Source organism: Peromyscus maniculatus, chromosome 4 (genome assembly GCF_049852395.1).
Source record: "Peromyscus maniculatus bairdii isolate BWxNUB_F1_BW_parent chromosome 4, HU_Pman_BW_mat_3.1, whole genome shotgun sequence".
In the NCBI taxonomy this organism is placed as follows: Eukaryota; Metazoa; Chordata; class Mammalia; order Rodentia; family Cricetidae; genus Peromyscus; species Peromyscus maniculatus.
In genome coordinates this window covers 11,401,577-11,424,660 of record NC_134855.1, presented here as the reverse complement: position 1 = coordinate 11,424,660, position 23,084 = coordinate 11,401,577, and the positions used below count along the sequence as shown (strand labels likewise).

The 23,084-nt window shown below is 52.7% G+C and overlaps 2 protein-coding genes across 2 annotated transcripts in view; both read right to left on the bottom strand.

Moving 5' to 3' along the window:
* Window positions 1-212: 212 nt before the first annotated feature.
* Window positions 213-6,368, bottom strand: Barhl1 (BarH like homeobox 1). The gene is made up of 3 exons (XM_042275030.2): window positions 5,873-6,368; window positions 2,004-2,226; window positions 213-607 (listed from the first exon to the last, which is right to left on the bottom strand). Exons 1-3 carry the CDS (start codon window positions 6,336-6,338, stop codon window positions 313-315), a joined length of 984 nt encoding a protein of 327 aa, XP_042130964.1. The 5' UTR covers window positions 6,339-6,368; the 3' UTR covers window positions 213-312.
* Window positions 6,369-17,447: 11,079 nt separating this feature from the next.
* The window catches only part of Cfap77 (cilia and flagella associated protein 77), a 128,602-nt gene continuing 122,965 nt past the window's right edge, over window positions 17,448-23,084 (bottom strand). Inside the window, exon 6 of the mRNA XM_006983369.4 lies at window positions 17,448-18,413. Coding sequence (XP_006983431.1) covers window positions 18,291-18,413 — 123 coding nt within the window. The 3' untranslated portion in view covers window positions 17,448-18,290. The remainder of the gene's footprint in view (window positions 18,414-23,084) is intronic.

The window sequence follows — 23,084 nt, the reverse complement described above, 5'->3', positions numbered from 1 at the left end:
AGCCAGTCACCGGCGTCCTTACCTGCTGCTGAGGGGACAGGGAGCACTTAGGGAAGCCCGCAGGGACTTGGGGTTGGGTGGGAGGTGGGCAGGGGCGCGTATGTACATCCGGCAGGTGGAAGTGGCTCTGGGGTGGAGCAGCCAGGAGAGAGGACGCAGCGAAGGGGTAGCCTCAGTGGATTTATCCCCCTCGGGGACACTAGGTTGCGGCACTGCGGGGAGCCGGGCAGCCCTGCCCCGGGGCGACGGGAGGGACCCGCGCCCAGTCTGAGCTGGGGGGCCCCGGAGCACGGCTAGGGGCAAGAGGGCGCCTCACCGAGGCTGCGCGGCGCGCGGGAGGACGCCAGGCAGCGGGGGCAGCGGCGGGGGCGGCTCGCTGGCGCCCTGGAGTCCGTGGATAAGGATGCGGGGCACCAGAGGTCTCTGGAGGGCAGGCGGTGGCGCACTGGGGCCGCGGTAGAGATAGAGCGCGGCACCCGGGTCCAGGTTGGAAACGAGACTCTGAGGGTAGAAATAAGGCGACGGGAACATTCTCTGGAGCGCCGAGTAATTGCCTGCCTCCGCCAGCAGCTCCAGCCCCACGGCTGTCTGTCGCTTCCATTTAGTCCTGGAAACCGAAATCAAGGCAGAGGAAGGGATCAGGATTAGGACACTCCACAACCCTTGCCCCTTCCTAGTGATTGGCACAGAGAGCCACGGGGTGGCCAACAGGGAGCATGCTAATTCGTTAATAAATAATGGATTCCCAAGTCAAATGCATCATGCATCATCCCATCTTCCACTGGCTTTACATGACTGTTGTCCCCATTTTACAGATTAAAACCTTGCCCTGTGAGCCAGTTTTCATGATCATCTGCAAGGGGCAAGCAGAGCCCCTGCTCCAAGCCAGACTGTCTGACTCCAAAGTGCACATACAAACTCACAGGTCGGGTACCCTCTGGATGTGCTTCCCCTGAGGAGGCCTAATGACACTGTAGTGACAGAGAGGGTGGCGGAGCTGGCTACTGGGTAGCCAACCCCCAGGAGGGTAGCCCCAGAGGCCTAGGGGACTCCAAGCAGAGATTTCTCTGGAGGAATGCACGCCCTTTCTCTCTGACCATACTCAGGCCACCTAAGTTTGAGGCCCGGGGCTAGCTAGTCCCAAATCCCTCTGGCCCAGAAGTTGGGAGGCCTAGGGCAAGGCAGATGTGAGGAAGTGAAACCCAAGGCTCTGCACTCACCTGGGGCGAGGCTGGGCATGCCTGCCTGGGTTCCATGAGGTGGGCTCAGTCACACCAGCCCTGTTCCCCTCCCCCGAATAATTCCTCATCGTCATAATTGTGTAATTACTGCAACGAGCCTTAATTATTGATGCCTGAAGCCGTAATCGGTATTTATTATTAATGGGGCTGTGTGTTCTGAGGCTTGTTTATGGAAGGCACCATTCCTGCCTCTGCTAAGTATGTGGGAGAGTGTGTCACTATGCAGACTGACATATCTGTGCACGTGTATCTTACCGGTGTGTTTAAATCCTATGAATGCCCAACAAGGAGGTTAAGAAGTAGGTTCAAGACCAGTGTCCTAATACCAATTTCCCAGTCTTGCTCTCCCAGAGGAGCTGGGGTAAGGAGAGCCCTTTCTTGGCTGTAAATGCTACGCTACGAGGCCACTGATCCCTAGTACAACCACCTCAGGACCGACCTCTCTGTTTTTCTGGAGACTTGGACTGCCACTCTCCCTTCGTGGCTTGGGCCTTCCATCTGAAGAGCCCAGAGGCCTCAAAACCTAGCCTAGGCCTGGTTCCATGGTGACTTAGGCTGAGGTGGAGCAGGGCTTGAATCTCTATTAGCCTCTGTGCCAGTTCACCTGTCTTGGATGCCAGTCTAGTGGCCTTTCTGTCACTCACTGTGGGGCTTAGGGCAAGGTCTTTTCTCAGAGCCTCGGTTTCCCTACTTTTACAGAATGGGAGCGACCCAAGGGAGGGACCCAAGGCCCCGACCGACCGTCCTGCAGCCAAACCTCACCTGCGGTTCTGGTACCAGGTTTTGACCTGCGTGTCAGTGAGGTTGAGCGAGGCAGCCAGCTCCATGCGGTCTTGCACACTCAGGTATTTCTGCCTCTCGAAGCTACGCTCCAGCTGCGCCAGCTGATGGTCAGTGAAGGCGGTGCGCGCTTTCCGTGGCTTTTTCAGGCGCACAGGGGGACTGTCCCTAGAGCTGGATATCTCGCGGTCACCCTCCTCCTTCACTGCGGAGACACAGAAGGCATGTCAGGGCTCCGTAGTGCTTGCGCCCTCGTGTCCCACTCCCCACTCCCCAAGGCACAGACCTCTGGGTTTCCGAAGCACCAAGCGCTCAGGGACGCTTCGCTTCGGTGCCAGGATTCCCTGCCCTCAGAAGGGTGTGAACTGCGAGTGAGGAGGAAATGGTGTTAGGAAGTGCCCGGGGGCAGAGCCGCTGGCAGCTCCCTGAAGAAACTCAACCTCCCACCCACCCCACACAAACACAGGGAGAAAGAAGGTCAGCCTCGGGGCAGACTGGCCTCGTCTGCCACTGGCCGAGAACGGGTTTTTGGGTGGTGGACTCCGCGTTTGGGCGCAAAACCCGCATGGAGAAACAAAACCCTATTCGCTCCTCAGCACCCCCTCGTCCCGAAGAGCAGATAATAGTGCCCACATCTCACTGACTCCGGGTTAGCCAAGAATCTGTAGTGGTAGATCGATTCCTAGGCCACTTCCGAACTATGCGGGTGGAAGGTCGGCAGGGTGCCGGTGTCTGCGAGCGCCAAGCGCGGGGAGAGAGACTCATCGTCCCTGGGCACGAAGGGCTGTGTGTGTCACCGAGGTAGGGGCTTCGTTGTGCCCACTGTGGCTCCCACCCCACCGGCGTAACGATCCTGTGGGCAGCCTTCGGTCGGCAAATGGCTATCTGTTCCCCGCTCCTGAGGTCCACCGTGGACCGGACAGAACTGGATTAGTTCATTTTCCTCTACTTTCGTTGGGGTTGACTTAACAGAAAACATTTAATCGAAAGAGTCTGGCATCTCATCGCCTTCTCTTAAGACGAGATTGGAACGGAATAGTCCCCTTCTCCCAAAATAACCCTTTAGGCTGGGCCTCCCGCCCACCCTACCCCCTGCTTTCTTTATTTTCTTTTATAGTGAGTTTCATTGTGCGTGGCATTTGCCATGACAGGGTTCAGCTGAATGCGAGGTGATTCCTCTCTGTAGGAAACAATAATCCGGTTAATTGAGCCACTGGGGAGGGAGGCTTTTCAGCCGGAAAGGCAGGGCTTCCCGGCAGGGAGGGAGCCTGGAGCCCCAGCACCCGTGGGCACAGAGTCCTGGAATAACTGCCCCAGACGGTCTTCAGCCTTCTGCCTCCGCTGGGAAGGGTTCTCAGAGATAAAGATGAGTTTTCTCCCTGGAAAGCCTAAAGCTTATCCTTGTTCAAACTTCAAACTTGATATTGCAGAAATCTTACTTTACCCTCCCCTAATTACTTGGATTACTTATAACAACGCCCCATTCTGGTGGGATGGCCAGCCACTTTTTTTTTTTTTTTTTAACTTTAGTCTTTTCCTGACTCTGCTGGAGCCTTTAGGACTCTCGCCTCCCCAGTTCAGTCTGACTGTCTGTCTACCTTGTGTCCATTTCTCAGACTTTGACCTGCATCCCACTAGTCTAGAGCCTGATGGCTGGAGACCCTTCCTGTGGGGAGTGGAGCTCTGGTCTGGTTTCTCCTAGAGCCCGGGCTCCAGCCAATGTGCCGTGGCCACCTGCCTTACTTCCAAAGCTTTGTTCCAACTTCAGTAAATACTGTTTAAGGAACCTTTCACGCCAGAAACTGATGGGACTGGCCTGTCCCCACCCCTTCCTCATCTCATCCTTGGAGTATTCCTGTGGCTAGGCTGTGGTGGTACCTGGTTCCTGCGTCTGTTTCTCAAACCAGCTTCCTAACTCTGCAAAAGTCACTCCCACTCCCGTTTGAGAAATGTGCTAGACCTGGCTTTGCTCTGCCAATGTACACACACACACACACACACACACACATACACACACACACACACTTTGCACTTCAGAGAGTTTTAAGTGCAAAAGCAACCGCCTGTGCCTAGAGGTGGCTGGAACTTTCTACAGCATCCTGCGCTCCAAACCTGTTTAAGTGATACGTAGACAGCCGGCTCTCGGCTCTCTCGTCATCTCCCTGCTCAGATATCATCAGGGACAGGAGAAGAAAATTGATATTCCAATTATCTTAAACGAAATGGAATCTCTCCTCAAAATCCTGCTTAGGGGCAAAAACATAAAAGGAGGCAACTGTTCGTACAGGCAGGGCTGGACCCGACTGCTCTTTGCTCTAACCTTAGTTCTAATGAAGCTAGGTAGGAATAAAATACACACACACACACACACACACACACACACACACACACACACACAATGTGATACATTATATCTGCCTTCCACTCACACACCTTTCTCCAAGGTGAGTTCTCTTTGCCTCTCTAAACAGGTGGGGGGCTGCTGGGGCCAAATTTCCCTCTTCCTGGGTGCTGTAGTTGGAACTGTGGGCTTTCTAGAGATGATGGGTCCATGGCCTGGTTGAAGGAGGCCTAGGCATTTCCACTGGGGGAAGAAGAGAGAGATGAGGTGTGGACGCTGAGTGGTTTCAGTTTGGAGTCCAGGTCTCCCCTCAAAGGAATTGATTGGGAGGAAGATTAAGTGAATCTAACTAAATAGTTGTGAAATTTAGCACAAATGGATACCAGGAGATACAGGCAGAACAAAGTGTTGGTTCAAGGAAGGGGTTTTGGGAGTCAATTGTAATAGTTACAAAACCAGGAGGCGTCTCCAGCAGCAGGTCCTGGTTTTCAGCTGGTTGGCATAGAGTTCCATCCCTGCTCCCTCTGACACCCAGGGCCTCTGCCACTTAACTTCTTCCTGAAGAACCTTATACCCCTGGACCTAATAAACAGCTAAAGTCAGGGTGGAGCCTAAAGATAAGAAACAAGACTAAAGAACGCTTGCTTCTTTCCCCCTCCCCTCTGATCTTTTTTCTTCTCGTCCTTCCGCCTTTCTTTTTAATACCACCTCAGCTCCGTAGTTAAGACAGAATGAAAAGGGAGCCACCACAAAGATCCCCAAAGTGAAAGTGGGGGTAACTGGACCTGCTACTCAGGAATCTCTAGGTCTTCAACACAGCTTGGTGATCACTACTTAAGACCCGACTCAGAGAGAGAGAGAGAGTGCAGCTGTGTGGATGTGGGGTCCTTCCCCTTCCACTGGACCTCAGAACCTGTTCCAGCCAGCTGGCTAGGCTGCCTGTTCCTTCTCCAAATTGATCTCTTCATTTGCAGGCTGACTGGCCTAAGACTACACTCCCCAATGGGTGGGGAGGCCCACTTTCTCCTCTTGTTGGGAAATTCAGATGAAAAGCCAGAAGATTCTTACTGTACTAAGGGCTCTGGCAGGAATTTTCTGCCAGGCTTCCACTCTGACAAAACGGCACCCTCCAAGCTTTGCATTGTTGCAAGCCTTCCTCCCGGGAACCTCAGAAGGTGAGCTTCCTGTCCACCAGCACAACTGGTGGAGGAGTTGTGGCCCCATCTGCAACTTAGAAAGTTAGCTTTGTGCATCTGGTAGAGCTTGCTCTCCCTTACACACACTGTCTCCCTCAGCCTCACACACTTCTCCCGGCCACACACACTGAACAACTCCTTGTTGCTCCAGGGTCCAACCTTGGGGCTGGCAAAGAGGTCGAGAGAAGACCAACTCTCAGCCTGGGCCTGGGGGACCCCTGAGATGACTATGTGCCTGTCTCCAAGTGTGCTCTCAAGTTCTAAATGTCACTTTTTAGAAACACCCATATCCCGTTTTCACCTTGTTTTCTTACCTTTGTATTCAGAGTCCGACGAGGCGCTGCTGACACTTTTGTCCAGCTTATCGCGAAAGTCCTCCCCGGCCTTGGCCGCAAGGCGGCCCCCAGGCTCAGGGGCTGCAGGCTGCCCGCTGCTAGAGTAGGGTGCACAGGCCGCGAGAGGTTTGCAGTCAGCAAGGATGTCCCTGATCAGAAAGGAGGAGGTGACGGTTCGCGACTGGGCTGGGGCTGAAAGCTGCCCCGGCTGCAGGTGAGAGTCCAAACCTGGGCCAGATGCCGCACCGGGCCGCGAGGTACTGGTCTCCAGACAGTCTCTTCCCGGCGAGGCTGGCGAAGAGCAGTCGCTGCTGCTCTCTGAGCGCGGACTCAGCTCCAGGGGTGAGCGGCAGTCCCCAAGCAAGGGGTCCCCCTTGGGAAGGGCGGGGCTGCCCGCTCGGTGGGAGAGAATGGAGTCAATCCCAAAGCCATTGGAGCCTTCCATAGCCAAACTGCGACCTGTCCTCCCCAAAAGCTCCCCACCCACCCCCAACCCCAGCCGCCGCTGCCCCTGCCCCTAGCTGCGGGCTGGCATGGGGAAGGCGGGCAGGGAGCCTGTGGGCACCTTGGACGGAGTTCAGCCTTGGGGGAGCCCGGGAGCTCTGGGCCAACCTCCTCTGCGCATTACATCCAAAAGGGTTCAACGCGTCTTCTGCAGCACCGCGCCGAGCAGCCGAGCCGAGGGGGGGTGGTGGTGGGAGTGTCAGGGAGGAATGGGAGGAGGGCGCGCCAAGTTGGGGAGAGCCAAAAGGTAGAAGAACGGCCTGAGGGCCCCTTTGGCACAGAAGAAACGCGAGGCTGTTGGAATCTGAATCAAGATCGTCTTTTTTAAAAAAGCAAAATCCAAACGGCACGCTTCCTCCAGGCAAACGGTAGCCGAGGGCAGGGGTCAGCACGGCGCAGAGCCCCGGCCCGGGCCGCGCTACCCGCGGGCGGAGCAGAGCGCACCTGCAGGCCTCAGCACCGCGGACAGCGGCGGCCCCGGCCGCTCGCGCCGCTCCACCTGGCCCCGGAGAGCCTGCGTGCGCACTCGGCCTCGCCGGGGGCCGTCAGCACCGCGGACAGCGCCCCGCGGCTCCCACCGCAGCTCTCACCTGTCCTCGGCGCGCGCCTTCGCCGCCCCCCCTTCCTTTAAAAAAAAAAAAAAATCGAACTTGTGTCACTTTTACTTTGGGGCTGGCTTTTTTTTTTGTTGTTTCTCTCTCTCTCTCTTTTTTTTTCGTTGTGTTGTGTTTTTTTTTTTAAAGGGGACTCACCCACGTGTCCCCGGAGTGATGACGCTGATTGGCTCCGGTCGATTTTGGGGGTGATGTCACGGCTCCACAAGCCGCGGCCCGATTCTTTTCCAGTTTGATTAAAAGAGACACTGAATTAATTACAGCACAGACCTGTTTACCGGCGATTTCCACACAGTTTGCTTTCATTAGGTCGGCGATGACGCCCCTAATGAAGATGATTAGCTGAGGGGGGCAGAGACCGGTGGGAGGAGGGCCAGCCCGGCTGCGCTGCGTGGCCTGTAGTTGGGATGAGCGGCCTTGAAAGCCTTTCCCGAGCCGTCCACAATTATTCAAGCTACTTGACCGAACTACGGTCGTAAATCCCTTTCCTACCTCCGGTTTTTCTTCCTCATCCCACAGAAAAGCAGCAAAACCCAATGGAGAAAAGACTGGCGTGCGTGGGGAATCCCTTTCCTAGTACGAAAAAGAATTTAAAATTTTGTTTTCGGGGTGTTTTGTTTGGGTTCTAGATCTCTCTCTCTCTCTCTCTCTCTCTCTCTCTCTCTCTCTCTCCCTCTCTCTCTCTCTCTCACACACACACACACACACACACACACACACACACACACACACACACACGCAGGACATGGCAATCTTCTCCTTCTGGCCTCTGGGCCTGCTGTCCTGGAGCAGAAGGTAAAGCCTGATGTCTTTCAGAGAAAGACATCCCAGCGCTGCCTTACTTGGAGGCAAGAGTTGAGCCGTGGGAAAGATCAAGTCTAGAATGTTAAGGGGACCCACAGATATGACTATGGTCTGAAGAAACAAAGCAGTGACCTCTTCATCCCCAGCCAGTGGCCTCCCTGGGGCTCATGTCCTGAGAAGCTAGTGGGTTTTAGATATGTGTGTGTGTGTGTGTGTGTGTGTGTGTGTGTGTGTGTGTGTGTGTGTGATGTACCTCTAGACAGGACAATGCAAGTTTTGATCTGGCACAAAGATGACGAAGATGTCTAAGGCCAGCTTGGTAGTCAGCGCCCAGCCATGGCTGGCCTGGGTTCTATTTTCAAGGCAGTGCTGAAAATGAAAATACGGCCTTTCCCCCTTCGCCCTCTGGACACCACTACCGCGCTCTAGTTCCGCGACTTTTTGGGGTCAGCCTCTGGTAGTGCCGGCGCCCAAGACCCCAAAGTAGCTGCAACGGATGGGGTCTGGATTCTCTGTCCTCAGCAGAGGACGGTGTCCTCGTCCACGAGGGAGCACGGCTGCGCCCCTGTGCAGCAGGGGCCCGAGTCGCCAGCCCAGCAGCTCGCGGGGAGCCCAGACTTTCCCTTTAGGCGCGCCCCTACCCCTCGTCCTGGGCCCTTGGGAAACTATTTAAGGCCCGCGGCCGGCTCGGCCGGCGCCCGTGGCCGCGGTGGAATCGTTAAGCGCCGCCGCCTCCAGCAAACGCGTTCTCGGGCCGGGAGTGGCCCCTCGCAGCGCGCAGAACGGAAACTTCGTCCTCTTCCGGGCTGGGCCGGCGGTGGCCTCGCGCCCCGCTTCCCCGCGCTCCCTCTGCTCCTGCCGGCAGATTGGAAGCGGCCTCGCCGCCGCCGGCCGGGCTGGGAGCGGAGGACCCGCTGCTCCCGGGGGACGGCGGAGGGCCAGGCTCGGCTGCAAGCTGTCGGGGAGGCGGGAGGGCGGGGGCACCCGGCCGGAGCTCGGCGGCCCCTGCGCTGGGTGCCTCCCGCCGGGCCTTGCTTGTCTTTCTTTTCAGTTTGGTGGATGGGGGTGAGAGTCATAAATCACCGTGAGCGGGTGTCTCGGGGGCCTTCCTTGCCAGCCTCCCGCTTGGCCTTCTCTCCTGCTGCAGGCGGGTCCCTCTTCGGCTGCCGGTCGCCCACACCTCCGCTGCTTCTCATCTCAGGAGGACCCTCATCTTCCGTAGCACCCTAAGTCCACATGAGTCGAAGACATCCCACTCTTTCGGGTCCTGTAAACATTGCTGCTGCGGCCGGCAAAGAGCTGCGGTTTCTGTAGATATCGTGTCTCCAGCCTCCTCTGCCTCAAGGGCTCCTAGCAGCTCCTGCCCTGGCCAGCCTTCTAAGTCTTAGACTTCGGTAGAGATCGGTAGAGATCTCTCGGACCCAGCAAAGGTGAAGCCTATAGCTCACAGTTCAGAGTCCAAGCAGGCAGAGAGGACACAGATCTCTCTTAGGGCAAGAGGAAAAAATAAACCAGGCCTGGACTCAAGCTCTTGCAGCCCTAGCCGGCTTCTCTATGCTTCTCCGAGGCCCAAGAACATTTAACAGCCAGTTAATATAACATCATTAGTATTGAATTATTATTGTAATATAAATTATTGTAATTTATAGCAATATAAAACATGCTGCGTGGGGTTTTTCGTTTGGAATTTAGGGTCTAGCCCTCTTTCACATGACTGCTTCTTTCCAACTTAGGGTGTTGACCAGAGGTACTTCTCCAGCTTCCATCATCTGGCAGGCTCTTGAGCCCAGCCTGTCTGAAGCAGCCGGAAAGAGATAGGGGAAATTTTTACCAAGTGGTCCAGACAGTCTGGATTCAATGCACTCTTCAACGGGGAAGCCTGCTTGACAGGAAGGGGTGACAGGACTTTGAGGTCCTAAGTGGTTGGGTGTGAGCCTCTGCGTGTTTCCCAAACTCTCTGACCCCCACCCCCACCCCGCACTCTCCCACTCCCACCCCCACTCCCGCCCCATAAACTTATGTAGTGCTCAGTAGGATGTCAACTGGCTTCCCAGACACCTGTCCTCCAGCACTTCTTGGTCCCTCCCAAAGACTCTGGGGGACCTTGATGGGAGGAAGGAAATCTGATGAGCATTTCTAGGGGACCAGTCAGTGTTACCCCAGGATCCAGAGCTGTCACCCCAGCATCTAAATCTCTTCTTTCAGGCTTCCCGCCCCAGACCCCGGGGCTTTTCTTCCAGCTTCCCGCTTCCTCTAGCAATTCCTTGTTTCAAATTCCAGTCCCTGTGTGTCCCCACCCCGTGTGAAATTACCTCTCATAGATCCAGAGCCCCTCAAAACCCAAGAACACCCCACCAGAGAGGTGGAGCCTGGGCAGACAGGTGTAAGATGGAGCTTCAGAAGCTGGCTCCCCTGCCTGCCTCTGAACTTGTCTCTCCTGCTAGGGGCTCGGGTTTCTCTTTATACAAAGGCACATACAGAGCCTTCTCCTAAGACCAGGGGGTGGGAGAGGCCTGCGGGTGTTATGAGGCAGCCGGCTGTAGATTCCAGCCTTCTCCATCAGACCTAGGCTTGGTTTTGGGTCAGGGCTAGACCTGGACGCTTCCTTTTCCCAGTTCCACCTCATCCCCCTCCCTCTCTCTTCTCCCTCCCTCTTCCCCTCGCACCACTCAGCCCTGGGATTGGACACAGGCTTGTTTCTGCTCTTTTTGATTACCTGGCTCTGCAGGCTGAGCCATACAGAGATGTTTCCGTGTCTTCGGAATGCCCCTGAGGTCTGTGCTAATATATATAAACAGCCGCCATTCAAGCTTTGGAGTCGCTGAAGAATGGGGCCGGGTGATTTTGAATACTGACTCAAGAACACACCAGAGGGATTGGAATCCCAGCTCCAAATCTCAGACTGGGACCTAGTGACCCAGGCAAATCTTCATTTACGATGTTTATTTTATCCATCCTGAGTTTTAGATTTTTTATTTTAAATGATTGCACTTTAAATATTGTCTTTGATGCTGAGTTATTTTGGTATTTCCTTAAAATCTGCATGCGCTCTATTCTGGGACCCTGAGAAAAGTCACTTTTCAAAAAAAAAAGGGGGGCAAGTTGCTTTCTGAGATTTGTTTGTTTGGTTTTCTGATTTTCATTTTGTTCAGTCTTTCTGTCTATAAAATGAGGCTGATGACACCCCATTTTCTGGGGTTCTTCAGAGGCATCTCCAAACTTGGTTCTGATCCAGGAGAACAGCTATTGTGCATTCATAGTCCCACAGTTGTGTTCCTGCCTGCAGACTAGAGGCCCCAGGCTCGGTTCCCCTTGGCCCAGGAGACATCCATCACCCTTTGCCCAGGACCTTTCTACCAAAGCCAGTTCTTGGGGCGGAGGATTGGGGGTGCAGTTTAGGCCTGAGGGTGGTGTCTCTATGCTCTCAGGCAGGTGGGTCTGAAAGACTCTGGACAAACAGCAGCCTTGAGGCCAGGCTGTTGTCAACTCTCTGTACTTGTTTAGGTCAAGGCTCTGGGGAACCCCTGAAACCAGAAGAACACATTCCTCCCTTCCCTCCCTCCCCTCCCTTCCCTCCCTCCCTCCCTCCCTTCCTCCCTTCCTCCCTCCCTCTCTTCCTCCCTCCCTTCCTCCCTCCCTCCCTTCCTACCAAGTCTGTGCTTCATACCAGATGCCAGCAAGTCACAGGCTGTCACAGAGGGATCCCTTCTTGTATGCTCTATCTAAATAATCCCCTTCATAGCACTGAGCTGGGCCTCAGAGGTAGTGAATTTGCCTAATATGTGTGAGGCCCTGGATTCCAATCCTAGCACTAAAGGGAAAAAAAAAAAAAAAAGCTTTCTAGATTTCCCAGCCACAGGTCCAAGTTTGTCATTTCCCTGCATCCAATGTGAGGAACTGGAATCAAAAGTCAACCTGGGGCTGGGGACATGGCTCAGTGGTAGAGCGCTTGCCTTTCACGGGCAAGGCTCTGGGTGGGTTTGCAGAAAGCTAGCTTCGGTTTTTTGTCCCCCCTCCCCCCACATGTGTGCCTTCTTTCCTCGTAATGATAAGTGCAAGCATCGAAGGATTTTCCCAGGGAAAGGAAATGAATAAAGCAGAATGTTTTGGTCCACAAGGACAAGTGAAAGAGAAGGTGCTGTTTTGTTCTGTGTCGTGTCATCGCCGCGCACCGCCCCCGCCGCCCCCCCCCCGCCAGACAGGGTTTCTCTGTGTAACAGTCCTGGCTGTCCTGGAACTAGCTCTGTAGACCAGGCTGGCCCCAAACTCACTGAGATCCGCCTGTCTCTGCCTCCAGAGTTGCTGAGATTAAAGGCGTGCACCACCACTGCCCAGTTGGGTGAGTTTTTTGTTTTTTTTTCTAATGTAGTATTACACCTGAATCTCAGGAATGTCAGATCATGCAAGTGCTTTACCACTGAGCTACATTCCCAGCTTGGAGGAAGAACAAGCCCTCTCTGGACCTAGGGACCTCTCTGGGAACTGGAATTGGATCTGGGACTATGAAGTGTCTCCGGCAAGTGGCAGACATCCACTGATCACAGTGCTATAGAAGTCATATTTCAGAAGCAGCTCCTTTCTTCTGGCCAAGAAGATTATTGTCTGGGGGATGGAGCTACGGTTCAGTCTGGTAGAGTGCTTACCCAGTGTGCCTGAAATCTGCAGCACCAGGTAAAAGTATGGTGGCACACGTCTGTAATCCCAGCGCTTGGGAGATGGGGGCAGGAGGATCAGGAGTTCAGAGTTATTCTTGGTTAAGTAGAGGGGTCAAGGCCAACCATAGGCTTCATGAGACCAAGTGTCAAAGAAGAAAAATATTCTCTAGATATTCCAGAGAGGGGGATATGAATGATACTAATTTGGGATTTAGGGATATATTGTAGGCAGTGGGGGATCAGCACAAGAGATGGGGTCCCACCATGACAGAAGCTTATTCTGGTCTTGCTGCTGAGTGGCCCTCCAACCCCACAGCTTCCCTTGACTTTTCCAGGTGTTGTTCGGGACTCTGAGTTCTTTGGGAGCTCTTCTTCCGGGAGTTCCATCTCAACACTCCTGCCCCACAGGCCCACACCTGCTGGCCCTTCCTGCTAGATGCACATCTGCTTGGCACCCCCTGCCCCCACCTTAGAAGGCAGGCCCCAAAATTCTAAGCAGTCCAGGTTGGATCCAGACCTCACGCCTCCCTGGGACTCCTAGAAAGTGTATACACCCCAGGGCCAAGAAACCCCCCAAATCCTAACTGATGGTGTTGAGGGATGGCCAAAACAGGGGCTCAAGGCGTAGCTTCATGACACCTGTCCTCACACGGAACTATTGGAGGGGGGCCTGGGATGGAAAGCTAAGTTCTCCCCATTTGCATGCATCCCTAGTTGATGCATGCAAGTCATTTCAGAGGCAGATTCTGGGATGATATGTAGACCTCCCTTGTAAGTGAGTTCTAGTTTCTGTGTGTGTGTGTGTGTGTGTGTGTGTGTGTGTGTGTGTGTAGGTGTAGGTGTGTGTATATATGTGTGCGGGTATGTATGTATGTGTAGGTGTGTGTGTGTATATGTGTGTAGATGTAGGTGTGTGTATGTGTGTGTATATGTGTGTAGATGTAGGTGTGTGTATGTGTGTGTATATGTGTGTAGATGTAGGTGTGTGTATGTGTGTATATAGGTGTGTATGTGTAGGTGTGTGTATATGTGTGTAAGTATATGTGTGTGTGTAGGTGTATGTGTGTGTACTTGTGTGTTGGGAGGGAAAAGGTCAGTGATTAACCTCAGATGTCAGGTCCTTGGGGGCCACCCACCTTGTTTTTTGAGACAGTCTTTCACTGGACTGGTGAGAGCTAGCCAATAGGCTAGGCTATCTGGCCTGAAAGTTCCAGGGATCCACCTGGATTTATCTCAACACTGGGATTAGAAGATAGCAGACCCATGGGCTGGGTGTGGTGGCACACACCCCCTTAATCTCAGCATTTATTAGACAAAGGTAGTCAAATCTCTGTGAGTTCGGGGCCAGCCTGGTCTACACATCAAGTTCCAGGACAGAGCTATAGAGTGAGACTGTTAAGGTGCGGGGTCCTCACGCAAACAATCTTCTGACGTTGCCATCTCCCTGCCCTGGGTTCTAGTGGCCATGAATCTGCCACCTGTGGGGTTGTTGGTGGGATTGTGGTAGAGGGAGGTTAACCAAGTCAACAAAATGAATTCCCTGTCCCTGCAGGCTGAGGCCTTCAAGGTCTCTATCCTGGATCAACAGGGCAGGCAGTTGCACCCCCACCCCAAGCCAGGCTCAAGTGGGAGCAGGGCTTTGGCTAACGTGGCAGGATACTTGAAGCGGTGAAATCAGACCAGACCCAGATGTGGGGCTTTGACAGGCTCAAATAATTAATGAGGTTGGAAGAATCAAGCCAGCGGAGCCCAAGATGCCTGGCCAAGACTCTCCACAGACTCTGCCTCTGGCTGTCCAGTGGGTGGCGCTGTAGGACAAGGAGCTGAGGGTCTTCACTGAGTTCCCTGAGATCCGGCCCTGATCCTGAGCATGACCCATGGGGACAGCACCCAGGCGTCATCACGGGCCCCACAGTGGCACAGTGTACAGGGCAAAGGATAGCTGAATAAAGGAAAGACTTCAGGTGTGTGCTGGCCTAATCCAGCCACTCACTGCCTCAGCGAGGTCCTGGGGAAAGCCATCCTGGTACTGCTGGCTCTTCTGTCTGTGCCACATTAAGGCTAACCCCACCCTTAGTAACTTAAAGCCCAATTTTGGGGGGCAGGGATGCTTAGGAAAATTATCTGGCTTCTGATACAGCTGCTCCTCTTGCTGAGAGCTGGCCCAATCCCAAGTACCTTTCCCTTGCCCTTTGAACTCATCCAACATCAGTGTCAGGACTCACTCACCCCCAGTGTGTGTTAGAGCAAGAAAACAAAAACTCACATTTATCCATTTTATTGTGTTATCGCATCCTACACATTCTTTAAGGGTCTGCTTTCTAACTCAGGGGTGATGGAGCAGGATCCTGGCTCACACTCAGGCTCAGAGGTTAGGACACTTGCTCCGGATCACGCTGGCTGCACAGCGGCCCGATTTGCTGGCTCTGTGGCTGACCCCCTCTCTGGCTCACCTCTGCATCTCCACCCCACTTGGAGACTCGGGATGGCTTTAGCCAAATGAGACGGGAGTCTTGCTTCCCTCTGGGAGTGAGAAGAGGGTTCAAGCACATAGGTGGGGTAGGGCCCTTCATAGCCTTACTGCACCAGGTTCCCAAGGGGTCAGTATGTTGTTGCTAATGGACTGTGGCATAGGTGTGTGTGTGTGTGTGTGTGTGTGTGTGTGTGTGTGTGTGTGTGATGTGATGTGTGCATGCATATGTACTGCATGTGTATGTGTGTGTAGGTGTGTATGTGGAGTATGTACCAATATGGAAACCTACTCAGATTTGTGTACAGAACCCTCCAGGCCCAGGGGACTCTCCAGTCAGTGGCCACAGTACAGATATCCCTGAACACCTACCAGGTGCCCAGCCCGTGACCTGTGGGATTTGGCTGTGGTCTGAGATCCCTGATGGCAGTGGTGTCCTCCCTCTGGAGGGAAGACAGACAGTAAACCAGTAAAGAAACTGGAGTCTTTATTTAGTGGGGTCGTGTGCTGCAGAGAATCCACACAGGCAGGTGTGGATTTACCTGGGGCTGTGGGAGGAGGAGATAAGATCTGAAAGAGAAGGAAGAGGCAGGTGACAGTGTGGACCTCATGCAGCAGGGAGGGAAGAAAACAGGCATTGAGCCTGAGGCAGAAGTGGGGGGGGGGGCAGAGGCGGGAGGTGATCCAGGGACGGCTCAGGTAGGAAGAGACTCAGTGATGGGCCTGGGGACCTTCTCGCTGGACCTTGGCTTTTCCTTCAGAAGCCACAGAACTTGAAAGCCTGCTCTAGAGCAAGGCTTCTGAGGAGCTGGGAAGCAGGGAGCGGCTAGGAGCTTTCTGAACTTCTCTGAGCTGGGATGTAACTCTGGTGGAGGGAACAGAGCTGGAGGGAGAGAAGGCCGCTGAGGCTCCAGCTTTGAAGAAAGCATCGACAGGATCCAGGTGAATCACAGTTCCATATTTTTCTTTCATTTCTTCCTTCCCTTTTCTTGTATTTTTTTTTTTCAAGTCAGGGTCTCACTATGTAGCCCTGGCTGTCCTGGAATTCACTTCGTGGATCAGGTTAGCCTCGAACTCACAGAGATCCTCCTGCCTCTGCCTCCCTAGTGCTGGGATTAAAGGTGTGTACCACTATGCCCAGCTTTTCTTTCTTTCTTTCTTTTTTTGGGTGTGTATGGGGTGGAGTGGGGTTTCTAGATAGGGTTTCTCTGTATAGTCCCAGCTGTGCTGGAACTCACTCTGTAGACCAGGCTGGCCTCAGACTCAGAGATCCGCCTGCCTTTGCCTCCCAAGTGCTGGGATTAAAGGTGTGTGCCACCACTGACTGGCTTCTTTTTTTCTAAGACCATGTTTCACATAGCCCAGGCTGTCCTTGAACTTACTATGTAACTTTGATTCTTATGCCTCTATGTCCCAAGAGCTGGGATTATAGATGTGTGCCTCTGTACCTGTTTCATGCCATGCTGGGGATGGACCTCAGGGCTTTGTACATGATGGGCAAGCCCTCTACCAACTGAACTACACCCAAGCTTGTGGTGGATGAGATGTGAGAGATGAAGGGACCTGAGCAAAGTAAGGTTTGAGCTTTAGGAGCTGGATGCATGGTGTCACTTATGACGTGTGAGGACAGAGGAAGCAGCTTTGGGGAAACAGAGTGTTCTGTATATGCAGGTTAGTTAAAGATGAATACATGTCCCAATTCAGGCATGAGGCAGGCAGGGGCACAGGTAAGTCCTGAGAGCTTCAAGTCGCCTGGGGCTCTGCGGTGGTTTGAATAGGAATGACCCCCATAGGCTCATATATTTGAGTGATTGGCTATTAGGGAGTGGCACTACTTGAGAGGCATTAGGAGGTGTGGCCTTGTTGGAGGAACTGTGTCACCGGGGGTGGGTTTGGGGGTTTCAGGTACTCCAGCCACACTCAGTGTCTTTTTCCTCCTGCTGCCTGCAGATGTGGATGTAGAACTCTCAGCTCCCTCTCCAGCACCGTGTCTGCCTGTGCGCCAGCATGATGACAATGGACTAAACCTCTGAACTGTAAGCCAACCCCAGTTAAATGTTTTCCTTTATAAGAGTTGTGTGGTGGATCCAGGGAGGCTACATAGTGAGGGAGGGGGAAAACGACACCCTAGGATGACTGTGGCTTATAGTAAGTTTTGGTTTTACTCAATCACTGGGCAAGCTACCATGAAACATTTTACTATTAGGATAAGAATTTGTACTGTATCAAGCTGATAAGAGAAAATTAAATAAATAAATAAATAAATAAATAAATAAATAAATAAATAAATAAATAAATAGTTGTGTGGTCATGGCGTCTCTTCCCAACAATAGAACACTGCCTAGGACAGGTTCTTAGAGTCCCCAAAACTGGCCTGTCTGAGGGAGGGCTCTGTGGGCATGGTGTAGAAGTTGGCATATCTTGAAAGTCTCTGTATAGCAACACACCCACATCTGAAATTAGTTCCCTTCCCTTTACAGTTTGCTTTCAAATAAAGACTCATGGCGAAGAGGGCAAGTCATCTTTTATATTTAAAATAAATCAGTTTGTAATTTGTGAGGAGAAGCCAAAGGCACTGGGGAAAGATGGGATTCAGGTACTGAGGTATTCCACCTCTGGAGTCCCCCAGTCCCCTGCCCCCACACAAGGCGCTCTCCTTTGGAGGGGTGAGCGACATCCGGGTAGTCTTAAGAAGTCCATGCTGGTCTGTGTGATTGACAGGGCCACAGCACTGAGGGCGGGGGCTGGCCCTGAGTAATGAACTGCAGGCTCTTTCTGCTGTCAGGGGTCCCAGAGAGAGAATCCCACCATGTCGAGACCCCAGACATCCCCAGAAGGGCAATTAAAACTCATGTTTGGAATATGAAATGAGGGCTTTCAAAGCCTGCTGGGGTTACACTTTCTGCAGGAAATATACAGGTCGCTCTTGGCGCCTGGTAGACAGGGCTGTGAAATTGAGTCATAGCCTGGATTTGTTTATTTATTTTAAAACTTCCTGTGATTTTGGTTTATCTATTAAGGCTTGCAAAGAGGCAGAGTGGGTCTCCTGGAAAAGGAAGAGGAGGTGGAGACAGAAGGAGAAATGGACGAGGAGAAAGGCGGAAAGAGGAGAGGAGGAGGTGGGGGAGAGTGAGGGGGGTGGCTCCCTAGGCAGAGGGAAATTGGGGGTGAGACAAGACAGAAAGGTTAGGGGGCTCGGGGTTCTTATAAAAAAATAAGACTTGAATCTGAGGTCCCTGTGGCAAAGAGCTGTGTCAAAGTGTGGGCATGTCTTCTGGGGTCTGGGGGAGAAATATGAGTTCTTCGGGGGTTTTTCTGCCGCATCAAGGAGGCTCCTCCTGTGGGGAGGGCTAGGGGTGGGTGTAGTTGCCCATCCGCAGGGTGCCCTGGCGCACGGCATACTCTTCCTTGTGGGCCTTCAGAGCTCGCTGGCGATCAGCCTCAGTGGGGAATGTAGCAAGATGGGGACCCACCTGTGGACAGAGGGAAATGACAGGTGCTCAGTTGAGACGGTCCTGTGCTCCCCCGTCCCTCCCCAAGCCTCAACCCCAGAGCAGTAATGGAAGCAGCAGCTATGGGGGGCGGGGGGGGGCAGAACAGTGCTGGCCCTAGCTCTGAGCCTGGGAGAGACGGGCAAAGGCATCAGGGGCAGTGGCTGCCAGGTGGCAGCTCCTAGGTTGTTCTTTCCAGCTTATTGCTAGGGAAGAGGTGTGTCCGACAGATGTCACCCCACAGTGACCGGGGTTGACAATGACTAGGACCTGGCAACCTTCACATGGTGATTTTCTACCATTTAACCCCCTCCAAAAAGAGCCAGGGAGATGGTTCAGGAAGTGAAGATGCTTGCTGCCAAGCCCGAGTTCTACCCTAAGGACCACATGACGGAGGATGAGATCTGGTTCCAGCAAACTCCTCCACGGGTGGACTATACACAGGTCCTCGAACACACACACACAGACACACAGACACACAGACAGACAGATAGACACACACACACGGGGGGGGGGGGAGAGAGAGAGAGAGAGAACACATTCTTTCCCCAAGGGGACAATCTAAGTTCTCCTCTCCTGTGTAGACAAGACCCTCAAGAGTCCCAGAACCAGAGTGCAGGGACATGTTGCCTCACAATGCAGGAAAATGACAAACAGAAGGCATACGGGAGGGCCGGGCATGTGGCTCATCCTTGCCTAGCATTCGAGATGCCCTAAGTTTCATTCCTGGCACCAAATAAAACCCCGCCTATAATCCCAGTACATGAGAGGCAAAGGCAGAAAAATCAGAAATTCAAGATCATCCTTATCTACACAACGAGTTTAAAACTAGCCTGGGCTACAGGAGACCATGTTTTGTCTCAAAGTAAAACAAAACAAAATAAAATGTAAGAGGGAGACAAATTTAAGAAGTGACAACTTCTGCACTTAAGATCGCGTCTTGGGACATGGGAGTGTAGCTCAGGCAGAGAGTGTTGGCTTGTGCAAGGCCCTGAGTTCATAACCGATGTCACAAAGTGCAAAACTTTAAAAGGGGAGGGCCCTGCAGAGATGCGTCCGCAGTTAGGAGCATTTGCTCATCTTGCAGAGGACCTGAGTTCAGTTCCCAACACCCACATGTTCACTCACAACGACCTGTAACTCCAGTCTCAGTGGATCCAACACCCTCCTGTGGCCTTCTTGGATACCAGGCACACACATGGTACACAGGTATACATGCAAGCAAAACACTCACACACATACAAATAAAAAATTTAAATCTAAAACCAAAAAGAGGCAGGATTTTATGCCACCAACTGCTCAGCTTGCTCTTGTCTCTCCAGAAGCAGTGGCAAGCTGAGAACCTGCCTCCTCTTCTGCTGCCCCTGGACTGGTTAGTTCCAAATTTGGGGAGACCCTGCCCACCAGTACAACATCCCCAACATGGCGGTCCTCCTTGGGATACCCCTCAGGACAGGCAGGGTGTAGGCTCTAGCTGTCCACTGATAACTTCTAAGTGTTTTCTCCCTCTCGCTCATTCACATCTATTGAACACAGCTCTGGGGCAGACACAGGAACACAACCGTGATCAAGGAAGACTCAGATCTGCCCTTCTGGAGCTGACAGTCCTACAGGATAGCAAGTGTCTCCCAACAACTTCCAGCCTACCTCTTTACAGTCAGCGAGGGTGGGTGACTACAGTGACAGCATCCTGAGTCCAGGACTTGGTGGGTTCAGAGGAGAGGGCCTGGAGAAGAGACCTGGGGAGAGCCAGAAGAATGTGCAGGGCTTTTCTAGGCAAAGCGAGGGCATGCCTGCTTACCCAGCTCAGTTATATCTCAAGTTCAAGATGGGATGGGGGGGCTGGAGTAGAGGGCCAACACGGTTTGTACTGTCAGGAGCACTGGTGGCTTCGGGATAATGCAGGGCCTCAGACATGAGGTCCTCATCAAGAACCCAGGCCAGTGTCAGCCTTGTAGGTGTGTGTCTGGGTTAGAAGCCTGTGTGTGTGTGTGTGTGTGTGTGTGTGTGTGTGTGTGTGTGTGTGTGTGTGTGTGTGTTCCACTATGGGCTGGTGCTTTCGGAAGCCAGAAGAGTTTGTCAGATTCCCTAGATGTGGAGTTACAGGTGGCTGTGAGTCCCTGGGAACTGAACTTGGGTCCTCTTAAAGAACAGTAAGCTCTCTCTCTCTCTCTCTCTCTCTCTCTCTCTCTCTCTCTCTCTCTCTCTCTCTCTCTCTCTTTGTTTTTTTGAAACAGGATTTCTCTGTGTAGTTTTGGTGCCTGTCCTGGATCTCGCTCTGTAGACCAGGCTGGCCTCGAACTCACGGAGATCCGCCTGGCTCTGTCTCCCGAGTGCTGGGATTAAAGGTGCGCACCACCACCGCCCGGCTACCAGCAAGCTCTTTTAACAGCTGAGTCATCTCTCTCTCTCCAGCCCATCCAACTTATATTGTGACAAGGTCTCCCACTGCACCCAGAGCTCACCAATTAGCAAGACCAGGGGTCTGCCTGCCTCTGAAACCTCCCCTGCCCAGGGCTAGGGTAACAGACGTACAACCACAAGTGGCTTCTAAACAGTGGCTCTGGGAATTATAAACTCGGGTCCTTATGCTTGGCAACAGGCACTTTACCAAGCGTGCCAACTCCTCAGCATCTTCTCACAGCCTTCCTGAAGCAAAAGGTGAGAGAAAAAAACCAGGAAGGAGGATGTGGGGAGTCTCTGGCTTGGTGCCCAACATGCAAGGAAACCAGTCCTCAGGGCAGCACTGGTCCAGGGCTGGCCCCACTGGAACGGATGACAGAGAAAAACCTTTCCCTTCCAAAAGACAGCTGAAGCTTCTCAGGAAAGTGGTCCAGTGAGTCTCTGGGCCTTGGGCACCCAGCTGAGGGGTCATCCAGTAGCTCATTCTGAGGTCTCCCAGTCTCCAGGAGGCCTTATGATCATAGGGCCTCTGTCCCTAGTGACTGGTTATCAGTCCATTTTGCCTTTTAAAATACAAGCGTTTTATTCCTAAGTGTGTTTCCATAATAGTAATAACTTATGCACAGTTTTACAAAATGCTTAACATTATGCAAAATAACTTTTCCATGTTGTTATAATGTCACTGTAAAAATAATTTTCCTTCTTCCAAGAAGAGTGTTCTGTAGGGACATGGTGGCACATTCCTATAATCCCAGCTGCTGGGTAGGCTGAGGCCAGAGTACAGACCTGAGGCCAGCTGTAAAAACTGATGAAACCTTGTTTATTATTATTGTTGTTGTTGTTGTTGTTAAATAGTTATTTACTCTTATTTCTTTTAATTTATTTATTTTTAGTTGCATTGGTATTTTGCCTGCATGTCTGTATGAGGGTGTCAGATCTAGGAGTTACAACTAACTGCCATGTGGGTGCAGGGAATTGAACCCAGGTCCTCTAGAAGAACAGTCAGTGCTCTTAACCACTGGGCAATTTCTCCAGACCTTACTTACTCTTATTTTATGCATATGAGTGCCTTGCTTGCACGTATGTGCATCATGAGCATGTAGTACCTGTGGAGGCCAGAAGAGGGTGTCAGGTCCCTTGGAACTCAAGTTATAGGCAGTTGTGAGCTGCCCTGTGGGTGCTGGAAACTGAAACCTGGTCTTCTGCAAGAGCAGCAAGTACTTTTAATTTTTTAAATTATTATTTATTTATGCATGTGAGTTTTTGCCTACATGTATGTCTGTGCACCACATGCATGTGCCTGGTGCCCTTAGCAGTCAGAAGAGGGCGTTGGATCCCCTGGAACTGGAGTTACAGTGCTGCCATGTGAATTCTGGGAATTGACCTGGGATCCTCTGGAAGAGCACCCAGGGCTCTTAATCACCGAGCCATCTCTCCAGCCCTGCAGCAATTGCCCTCACCTGCTGAGCCATCTCTTCAGCCCCTCGACCTTGTTTTCAAATAAATAAATACGGATGATGAGATGGGTAAGGGGTAAAGGCACTTGCTGCCAAGCCCAATGACCTGAGTGCCAACTTGGACCCGCACAGGAAGGTGAAAGGAGAGAACCAGCTTCGCCAGGTTGCCCTCTGACCTCCACACGCATCTCCATCACACACACACACACACACACACACACACTAATAAAATTTAAAACCACATGGGGCTTCATAACACTGAAAAATAAAAGTTCATTTTGAAAGAAAAAAAAAAGATGGGGCATGGCTGGACACATCTAATCCAGCACTCAGGTGACAGCGGCGGAGGGGGGGCACAGAGTTCAAAGCCAGCCAGGACAGATGACTTCCTCAATTGCTCCCCACCTTGGTTTGAGACAGGGTGTCTCACTGACCCTGGAGCTCACCATTTCAGCTAGGCTGGCTGGCCAGTGAGCTCCGGGGATCCACCTGTCTCCACCTCCTCAGCAATGGGGTTACACGCACCTGCCACTACACCTGGTCTCTTCATGTGTGTCCTGGGGATTCCAGTGGGGTACTCAGGCTTGTTCAGCAAGTACTTTAGCCACTGAGACATCTATCTCCCCAGCCCAGAATAGTATTTTGTTGATTGGTTGGTTTTTACAGTGTGTGTGTGTGTGTGTGTGTGTACACGGGTGCACTCATGGTGTGAGGGTGGAGATGACAGGACATCCTGAGTATGGGTCCACTTTTTCTTTGATGCAGGGTCCGTCAATGGCCTGGAACTTCCCAC